The sequence below is a fragment of the Morone saxatilis genome, unplaced genomic scaffold (genome assembly GCF_004916995.1).
Source record: "Morone saxatilis isolate NCDOM2014 unplaced genomic scaffold, NCSU_SB_2.0 Contig4, whole genome shotgun sequence".
Lineage (NCBI taxonomy): Eukaryota > Metazoa > Chordata > Actinopteri > Moronidae > Morone > Morone saxatilis.
Window position 1 is genome coordinate 14,228,424 of NW_023339984.1, and position 10,275 is coordinate 14,238,698.

General features: G+C 40.1%; 2 protein-coding genes across 3 annotated transcripts in view; both read right to left on the reverse strand.

Moving 5' to 3' along the window:
- Positions 1-4,614, reverse strand: part of si:dkeyp-74b6.2 (cerebellin-1) — a 5,132-nt gene extending 518 nt beyond the window's left edge. Inside the window, exons 1-3 of the mRNA XM_035675803.1 lie at positions 4,340-4,614; positions 2,195-2,923; positions 537-656 (exon numbers count right to left, since the gene is read on the reverse strand). Coding sequence (XP_035531696.1) covers positions 537-656; positions 2,195-2,500 — 426 coding nt within the window. The 5' untranslated portion in view covers positions 2,501-2,923; positions 4,340-4,614. The remainder of the gene's footprint in view (positions 1-536; positions 657-2,194; positions 2,924-4,339) is intronic.
- A 480-nt stretch (positions 4,615-5,094) lies between these two features.
- On the reverse strand, positions 5,095-10,051 carry LOC118337842 (E3 ubiquitin-protein ligase TRIM39-like). 2 transcript variants are annotated; one of them, XM_035674960.1, is made up of 10 exons: positions 9,957-10,051; positions 9,145-9,367; positions 8,637-9,030; positions 8,388-8,483; positions 8,052-8,285; positions 7,817-7,964; positions 7,677-7,703; positions 7,515-7,579; positions 7,082-7,201; positions 5,095-6,574 (listed from the first exon to the last, which is right to left on the reverse strand). In XM_035674960.1, the coding sequence occupies exons 1-10, from the start codon at positions 9,970-9,972 to the stop codon at positions 6,173-6,175; spliced, it is 1,725 nt and encodes a 574-aa protein (XP_035530853.1). In that variant the 5' UTR covers positions 9,973-10,051; the 3' UTR covers positions 5,095-6,172. The 2 variants fall into 2 exon arrangements, with proteins under 2 accessions (XP_035530853.1, XP_035530852.1); XM_035674959.1 differs by having other exon boundaries at positions 9,145-9,370.
- Between the last annotated feature and the right edge of the window lie 224 nt (positions 10,052-10,275).

Consider the following 10,275-nt stretch of genomic DNA (forward strand, 5'->3'; position numbering starts at 1 on the left):
TCCACTACTCAATTAACAATCTTTATCCCCAACATATAGGTTTAAGCCATAACAGCTCTGTGGAAGCACTACTCACTAATGTTAGGTCTAACACTATATGTTTGGAGCAGCAGGTTAGCTTAGCTTAGCATAAAGACTGAAAACAGGGGGAAACAGCTAGCCAGTGTCTGTCCCAAGGTCACAAAATCTGCCTACCAGCACCTCTAAAGCTCACTAATATATCTTTTTTGTTATAACTGAACAAAAAACAAAGTTTATCCTCATTGTAAGTATCAAACAAACAAGCTACGAACTGCTAATTATTGAGCTTTAAAGGTGCTACTAGGTGGATTTTACCTTTACTTGGGGACAGAGCCAGTCAAGCTGTTTGCCCCGTTTACAATCTTTATGATATGCTAAACTATTCAGCTGTTTTATATCATATTTAGCATACATACATGAGAGTGGTATTGATATTAGGGATTTTTATTCGTCTCAACAAGAAAGTGAATCATTTCCCCAAATGTGAAACTATCCCTTTAAGCTGTTGTTCTTACTTGTATTGTCTGCCGGTTGTAAACCTTAACCACGTGAAAGCTGAAACTGTAGACTCCTTTTCTTGGGGCCACGAAGATACTCCTTGCAGGATCAAAATGGCTGCCAACGTTCACTAGGATCTAGAAGGAAAAGTAGATGAAGAGTGAGAATAAATAGTAGAATCAGGCCATGAGCCAAGCTACTATAACCTTTAGCAATATCTGATAAAGTGCCAGGACTGCGTTTGTTCATAAAAGATGTTATCTGAATGAATTCTTGCCTGCTTTTTCATCATAGTTTGTTCTGTTCAGCCTCCTGCCAGGAGAACAAGGTGAGGCGGAGCAGCATCACCACTCAGTATTGTTATTGTGTGATACTTTTCTGTCTACAAATAAACCCTAATTAAGACGTGATGCGCAGCGCAGTGTTTGCAACCTGGTTTAGGAAAGCTTTGTGGACTGGATGGAAATGGAATGGAAACTACTGGCCATAAGATTAGTATGAATCCTAATGACTTTGGTGATCTTCAAACTTTTCCTTTAGTGCCACCATGATGTTCACATTTGTGGTTTCAAGGTCTCAACAATGAGTGGGAGGGTTCTTATGAAATGAATGCACACATTCGCGTCCCCCTCAGGATGAATTGTAATATCTTTGGAGACTCTTCCTTTAGTCCCAAATTATAATAATAATCGTTTTTCACAATTTGGACTACTCAGTTCCAATTAAGGGAAATCTTATCAAATACAGACAACAGACAATGGTATTCTTCTAACTTGTTTCAAGATGTCAGTGCCACCATTAACCCTACATATATGCCTGACTTCAACTGTGAGCAAGGCTTTATCATCCAACATTAGTGGCCGACCTCACGGATGTTCTTGTGGCTGAAGCTTCTTAAAATCTTGTATCTTCTTGCTTCTTCTAGGTTCCTCTGGAGAACATCTATGGCCCATATACTCAATACGCGGACCAACGTACAATTGATTCCAGACCCGAAGCAAAATTTCTATGCAACCTGACTCAGTTGAGAGTCATTGGTATAATGTCACCTCAAACACACGCACATCTTTTAGCTGATAGTAGCCAGAGTTAAAAGCTTGTAGGTATGTTCAAAACTAGCCAATGCAAACAAAGGTTGACTCTAAAAACCATGTTTACAAAATGAATAGACTAAGAAATATTTGTTTGTTTTGTTTGGGGAAAGCACAGAGACCACTTTTCTTAATTTGCAAAACAGTGGCAATACTGAAGAATTGTAAAAACGCTTCGACACCATAATTTTGTCGCCTGAGCTCTGAGGTAAGAACCACAAAACTTTACCATCTGAAGTAACATCAAGCTATTGGCAGAGTTAATGTAAAAACTACAAATTGGTTGTCAACGAAAAATGGTTGTCACACCAAAGTTTAAAAAACTTAGTGATACGATACAGAAATGTATTTTCTATACACCATTTTTATAACGTAAATATATATATAATATAGTAGCTGAATCCATCTTTTCTGAGCCTATGAAACTGGACATTTGCCAAGGGGACCTTTAAGACTTGTATCTATAATAGTATAAGCTATTAAATCATTGTTCCTGATCAACAAGAAGCAGATGGACATGTCACAAATTAATAATTTCTTGTTTATTTTGCAGGATGGACTGGTAAACCTACACTGAAACCCACCTGGTCAAAGTAGATGGTCATGGTGCGGTTGCTCATCTCCGAGGGTTCGTGGTTGGTGTTACGGATGGCTGAAAACGCCACCCGGCCAGTTCCTGACCTCACCGACATGCCCAGAGCGTTACCCGATGGCTCCGCAGAGGGGGTGGAGTCGCACACCACCAGACACTTTCCTTCCAACACGATTGGCTCTGTGTCATTCTGGCAACTGACCCCCGAGGGCCCCCAGAGGACCAGAAACAGCAGCACAATGAGAAAGACTGCGCGGGGAGCAAGGTAGGGCGAAGAGGGAGGAGATGGACAGGGCATAGTTCCAAATGAGGATGAGCTGTGGGTGTTTTTGGGCTTTGTTGGTGCACAGTGACAATATGGCCACCACAAATCTTCAGCGAGAATAAGTCTTCTTGGAGAACACCTCACTTTAGCAACAGCATCATAATTTCACATGGAAAGAAGTCGTCAACCAAAGGTTGAATCTGGCTTCTTACGGGACATTAAATGGTTCAGGTAATCCTCAGCTAAGTTCTGCCAACACTGGGTGGAGATGGACTGTAGAGGACTATTAGTTGGCACCAAGATGGCGGCTTCCCATAACAGCAGACAGGAAGTCCTTGTATGGACGGTATAAGTGGAGGTTATCCAGTTCCTCAAACCACAGCGAGAATGGCCGTCAGCCAGATGGGCGATGACACACAAATCCAAACTGGTTTGGACACTGTCAAGGTTTCAGACCTGTTTGAAGTAGATCACAGGACACAGGAAATGTTTGCATAAAACTTTTCCATTTTCCATAAATGAAAACAATGACTTGAATAAAGCTTGGCTGCTTCAAGACGCTTTAGTATTTTCAGTATTTCTGCGTAAGGTTTGATTGGAAAAGACAAATTTACTGTAACAATTACAGGAAAATTAAGTATATTTATCAACTAAGCTTAAAAATTGTGTGATGCATATGTTTCCTTTTGTAATGTGTGTATGTGCATGTATGTGATCATGTATAAAACCATCCAAACTACACATTTACACATCTCTCCTTTTCCTCTACTTGAAAAATAGAGTTTAAAACAAACAATAAATTCACATAAAATCCAGCAATAACTGCTTTGTGGTGACAGAAATGGAAGGGTAAGAGAGCTTTCAGTATCTTGGTACTTAAAGAAATTGAGCTTTGATGTAAACTCTTTAGCAACATGTAAGAAAGGGCAACATAGACTGCATTTTCTGTGGAAGTTAATGGCCCAATGTGTAGGATTTAGTGGCAAGTTTATGTATATGTTTTATAGTTGCATCATAGAATCAGTCCTGACTCACTGACTGACTCAATCCATCATAGCAAATCTGGATTATCCTCCTTTTAAAGAATTTACCGTTCTCCCAGCTAGTTGGAGATACAGGTTTTCAAAAATGTACAATTACCAATGTGTTAAATTGAATTGCATGGCGGACAAAATGTATTTCTAAGGTAGTAAAGGCCAATTCCTTAAACTATTATAACAATGACATTATAATAATACTATATCACACCAATATAAGTGGTCTTCAGTGCTCAAACCGACAATGCTGTAGCATTAAATGCGGGAAAAAGCTGACCCAAGTGTTCAATGGTGAGAGGAAAATGATTATGATGAAGAATAAGAAGTGATGAGGTAATGTTTTGGCCAGGAAGAGTCCCAAGTGAGTAAAGCCAGCTGGACTCAGGAGGGGGGGGCGGGCGCGCAGCAGACTATCACAATCCCACCACTGAGAGGCCATCTGTGGGTAAACACTCCCACTATTACTCCCCTGAACATTTCCAATTGAATCCCTGCACTTGCATTCCTTTACACAAACACACATAAACACACTATAAATACAGATATAACAATAGTAGCTAAAACATTACGGGAATGGCAGATAATTAATACCACAACTGACTCTTCTACACTTCATGAGAGCATCATCCTTCAATAAATGCTAAATCATATATTTCTTAAATTAAAACTAGAGGAGTGTAGTTTATTCACTATTAAGGAAATCCTGGATCTTTTAGCAGTGTTAGATGAATCCCCACAATCTGTGCCTAACAACACACCCAACAACAGAAAGTACAAGCATTTTTACAAAAACAACCCTTGCAACTATTGCCAGAAAAATAAAAAAAACACCCACCTCTCACTGTGAGCGTTGGCTCTGCAGCGGCACACAGAAATGAGCTTTCTTTAGTGAAGTTATAGCATCCCAAGAGCCCAGCTCCCCCGTTACCTTCAGCTTTATCTCTGCTCATCTCCCTCTCTTTTCCCCAGCTCTCCTTTTAACGCTCTCTCGGTTCCAGGGAACCCCTGTGTTCGAGCAGACGTTTAATCACATCACGAGCATTGCGGCCCTTCTGTTCTCACGGCTCCTTCACCCCCTACTGTCCCTGTTTCCCCTCCCTTCTCCTCATCCTTTACCTCAGAACATAGCAGAACTGAAAGACTCCGTTACAAACTGCTATTTATTCTTTCTGCAAGGTTTTTTTTTGGCAAAGAGAGGGATCATATGACGTGGGTATTTGATGACCTGGGAATAAGAACGAGCTGATAATTCATCATTAACCAAAGGTTTTTTCCCCTCATAACAGTGGCAAAACAAATTTATAGGATTTAAAGGTAATCATAGTGAGATCAACAGTGTTGGAAGACCAAGCTCAGAGAAATCCGTGGTACCTTTGATTAGCTTTGTTTGAGTGATTTGACCTTCTTAAATATTTTTGGCAAAAGACATGGAAATTAGTTGAGTACATTTTCTTTTTTAACAGAGAGATCAACTGAAGCTGCATATGAAGAAGGTAGAGGAACAGGTATTGGTCTTGAATGAGTAGAATCAAGGAGGAGTGGACCACATAGGACAGGTGACAAGGGACAAACACTTGACTTATTGCTGTTACTGGCATTATTTTAATTGTTTGACAGCAAAGGTGTGGTGTTGTTAAATTAATCTGGTGCAGTGCAGGTCAGGGCACGGCGCAAACAATGCAACAACTGTCATTACATGGTGATGACATCAACCGTCATTCTCATGAACATTAACTCCATTTTGTATGAGAGTATCTTGAAAAAAAAAAAAACAACTTCATATCATGTCCTACAAATAGTAACAGCCCTTTAATTTATGAATCTAAACTTTTATTTTTGTCTGAACTCTTAAGTTACTTAAAGTTCAGGTAAGGCTTTGGTACATTCTGACACAAATTAAACCTCATACAGTAGTGTTTAAATTAACAGTTCACTACAAAAGCAGAAGATTTTAAGAAATTAATGACAGAATAGGCTAAATAATTATCTGCTAAAACAACATGTAAATAAATGTACAACCTCCTCCATTAGTCATTAACAACTAACATGGCACTGAAGCCAAATGTCTGTGTGTAATAAGTAGCTGAAAATCTTAAGTTTTTCTTAAAAAATAAACATATATTAATGTTGTGGTGCAGCTTAAACAAATTGCAAAATAATAATATAAAGTCAAAATAATTGAAACATGAATATACTTATATTATACAACTATGTGTATAATATGTTCAAACCTACAAATTAATTGCCCTTAAGGCTGAGAATACAAAATCAATTGTGACAATCAAAAAAATTTAACAATTCTAGTTTTTATTTTTTAAAACCTTAATTTTTTTTTTCTGCATCTCAAGTTATAGATTTAGTTTCACAGTGCCTTCAACAGCATTTTTATATTATTTATATACATTTATTTAGCTATTTTTTAGGTTCACATTCAAGAATTAAACTGTTCAATTCATGTTGTCAGAAACAGCAAAAGTCTTACTGCAGTCTTTGAGGCAGTGAAAGGGTGAGCATCATGAATAAAAAACTGAAGTAACTCAACTTCAGCCTGTTGCAGGCCAGTGTTGGTCAACTGTTACAGTGCAATAAATGTGTTTGAACCAAAATAGGTTAAAACATTTTCCTAATCTAAAAAAACAACTAAAATATCATCCTTTTAAATGACACATCACACATCCGACTCAATGGAAATGTTCTGTACCTCCCTTACCCTTCCCTCAACAGGACAGATAATCAACGGGGCGGTGTTCTTCCCATTATCTTGAACACAGGGGTTAAAGTACGGGTAGAGGGGCTCAGCGAACGTACACCCGCTGTAAGTGTAAATATGAGTCTTTGCTTCTGCGTCATAGAAGGACACCGACCCTTCCTCGTAGTCCAGGAACACACCCACTTTCTGAGGGGGTTCCTGGAGGTGGAGGGTGACGGAGGGGCTGGTGCAGGCGCTGAGGCTGCCACCTTTCCGCCGGCAGATCGCCCAGTAACCACTGTCAGGACGCACCATGATTGCCCCCTTCCTGTTGATAGACTCCCTGGCCACGCCAAGATCCCAGTCTGTTTTATCTCCAACCTGAAACACAACATGCAAAATACAGTCAGACAGGCAACAGCAGAACGACAGCTTTAAACAGCTCAGACATGTGTGCTTTAAATTAAGTACTTCAAGATTCACTTTTATCACAATTAGGTCGATTAGGTGCCTCGGTTTACTACATGTAGAATTTGCAATGTTGATTAAATATCTTGTTATATCTTTTGTCTTTTAGGGCTTTTATTGTATGATATGTTAAATTAGGTGGTATTTCAACTGGAAAATGCGGTAAAGATCTTAAAATAAGCACAAAAATATGTCCTGAAACTCGTGTCAATTGCTGTTCACTGATGTACTCATGTATAGGGTAAAAAATCCCCAGCATTTTTCTAAACAACCAGCAGTACAAGCCAAAATAAATAAAAATTCTACCAATGTCAACCAACCAAGTCTAATGCTTCTTGGTGTGCATCTGCAGTGTCTTTTGTGGTAGTCTGACAGTGTTTCAGGAGCTTAAAGTGTGTTTTCTTCTTTCTGAGCTCTTACCTGAACCACCCAGTAGCGTCTCCCAGATGTAAAGCTTTGTTTCCCTAAAACGCAGACGCAGGAGTCAAATCGCTGAGGATTGTCTGCGAGTGGGGCCTTCTTCTGGCTGCTAAGGCTCACCTGTGGAAAAGTATAATTATCGTTATCATCATCATCATCCTACTCTTTCCAATAATGCTGTAACCCGATAGTCAACATGTCATCATCGCAAAATTTTTAGTTATATTTTGAGCCTCTTTGCTCTTAATTCTCACGTGCTTTTACCAACCCAGTGTCACATTACAACAAATTTTAGCTCAACTGGCTGCGTCAGAACAAAAGATCACTGTCTTTACAGTCTTGAATGTCAGAAACTATCCTGGAGTATTAGTTTCCTTTAGGGAGACTGTGCTCTTCACACATTTAATAGTCAATGATAACAATCAGACAATACCTGCTTTCTGTCTGGAGACAGGACCAGCCATCCGGAAGCAGTCTCAGGATCCAGAGTGACATCCACTGCAGAGAAGAAGAAGGAAAACAGTGAGTGAGGTGATAAAACAGTGACTTATCAAGGTTATTGAAATAAGCAATAGATGTATGATTGTGAACGTACATGCATATTGATTCATCTTGTCTGCTTCTGCAAAAAGAGAAGGGAGAAGAAAAATGGTTATTTTCATGCATTGATTTTCACAACAATCCTTTCAATCTTTGGCCGTTTCGTGAACTAGAATCTACCAAAGGTTTACTTACCTTCTGCAGACAGTGTGGCTGAAAGTTCCTGGCAGGTGTCCACAATCTTAGCGATGGCTCTCCTCACCGTCCCCATGCAGTTATCTGAGTGGACCGCGACCTCAGACCACTCTTTAGTGGAGGGGAGTTTACTTAGAGACGGGAAGCTCTAAAATGGGAAAGGGTTTTCATGAGTTCAGCTCTTAAAATGTTAACAACAGCAGAGAAATGTTACAAGGCAGTTCAGGTATCCAACCTGTAGGAGGTGAAGAGGGTTCTGAGTGAGCTCCAGGTGCTGCAGCTCACTGTTCCTCATCTGCAGGTTATTGATTTCCTCTTCCAGCTCGACAAGCAGCTCCTCAGCTCTCCTCTCAGCTTCTTCCTGCTTCTCCTTGAGCTCCTCGACCAGCCCGGCATGTTGTCTCTCAATGGCGGTTATCAGCATGGTGCAGGCCTGAGCATTGCTCTGTATCTCTCTCTCTGTGTTTTTCTATAGATTGAAACAATAGGACCTGTAAATTCACGGAAAAACCCCCCCAGACTAGTTCCAACTCTTCTTGAACATGCGTCCATACGACAATGCCGGACTTACTTTGCTTAGATCCACTGAATTTGTTATCTGCTCCATTTTTTTCAGTCTGGTGTGGATCATCTGTTGAAGGCTGGCCTTTGTCTCCTTCAAATTAGTCTGCAAAAGGTCAAAAATATACAAAAAGTTGAATATAATGTGCTGGAAAATGCACCCAGAAAGCAGGTAGAAAGGACTGATTTTCTTTTAAGTTTATACAACTTTTAGTCTGAGTTTAAAGGAAGCTGCTCGATAAAACAGGCTTTTCCTCACCTCGATCCTCTTGCTCTCCTTCTCTATGGGGACGGTCTTGTGGTGTTTGTGGTCCCTCCCTGTGCATTTCACACACACAGGCATCTGGTCTCTCTTGCAGAACATAGTCAGCGGCTCGTTGTGCTTCCTGCAGAGGTGACTGCTGGGGAACGTGGCCGGATCCGTCAGGCGGTGTCTCTGCAGCGCTGGATCCCTCAGGTGTGGCGTGAGGTGAAGTTCGCAGTAAGACGCCTGGCACACGAGACACGACTTGACTGATGTTGACTTGTTTCCACAGCAGATATCGCAGGGAACTTCTTCAGCCTCGAAAAGCTCGTTTGGGGAGTGATTGTCTCTTCCTGGTAGTTCCAAAACGTCGACATCCTCCTCTTGTTTTGATGTGGGTGACTGAGACCTTTTAGTTGGAATTAAATCCTGTTAAATCTCAATTAAATAATAAAAAAAAATGCTTTTCTTTTACATACATACTTTTACAGACTAAAAATAAAAAAAGACATTCAAAACACACCTTTTAATGATTTCAACAATCTCAGCAAATCCTCGGTTGATCCTGAGTTGAGGACGATTTGCAAAAGTCTCTTTGCACAGCGGACACTCCGACTTGTCCTTCGTATCCCAGAAGCCTTCGATGCAGTCCAGGCAAAAGTTGTGTCCACATGGGATGGAGACGGGGTCGGTGTAGGTGTCCAGACAGATGCAGCATCTGAACTGAACCTCAAACGACACGGAGGCTGCTGAGAAAAACCCCCCCACATTGTATCACTTAAACATGCGTATTTGAGTGAAAAACACTTCAGCAAACAGATTCATTTGGACATTTTTCAGTATTGCTGATTGTGTCTGATGATTTCTCAGTTTTTATTGAGTAAAAATTGCCATCATTGCCAGCTCTACTAGATTTTGAAGACTAAATGGTGAGTTTTTAAATAATAAATCAAAAGGTGGAGACCAGATTTGGCTGTAGTCCTTGTAACCTACAACAAGTTGCAAACACCGTTAGACATAAACATTTAATGACAAAGGACTTTTAATTTGAAATAACTAAATAATGTTTACAAATGCTGCAATACAAGACGGTCATGTTGCAGGTTCCTCTCTTCTATATCCGTAGTATTCCTGTTATTTACAACTTTCTTCTTTCTCAAATAGCAAATATATTTTTGGTGCATTTGGGAATCATCTGCTTTCATTTACAAAATCAGGTTTGAATATTTTGTCATCTATCAACATGTTTTAAATTAATTAATTTATTAGTATAAATTAAAGCTGCTTTGCAGTGCATGTATTGCATGTTTTTTTTTGTTGCAGTATTGATCTTACCTGTTAGGGTTTCCATGTTGAGTGTCCTGATCTTTCTCACAGATGCACCATGTAGTTTAGATGCAGCGTTCTGAGGTTTAAATACTAAAGTGACTCTTTGTCTGCAGGATTTGTAACTCTAATCACACTATTCTCAAGCTCCGCCTCCCTGAAGGAGGGCTGAGATTGATTTCCCCACATCAGTCGGGCATTCTGGTTCTTCTGGTTCTTCCTGTCTTTCAGCTTTATACTGAGGTTGCGTAGTCAACCTCAGCTGTGCAACGATGTGCAGCAAATTTAAGGGTTTGGTTTGAGCTGCAGACCAAGCTGTACCTGGAAA

Coding starts and splice junctions, on each gene's coding strand:
- LOC118337842 (XM_035674959.1), bottom strand. Junction 8,286..8,387: donor ATTCAGTGGATCTAAGCAAA/GTAAGTCCGGCA, acceptor TTCAATCTATAG/AAAAACACAGAGAGAGAGAT. Junction 7,965..8,051: donor ACCCTCTTCACCTCCTACAG/GTTGGATACCTG, acceptor TTCCCATTTTAG/AGCTTCCCGTCTCTAAGTAA.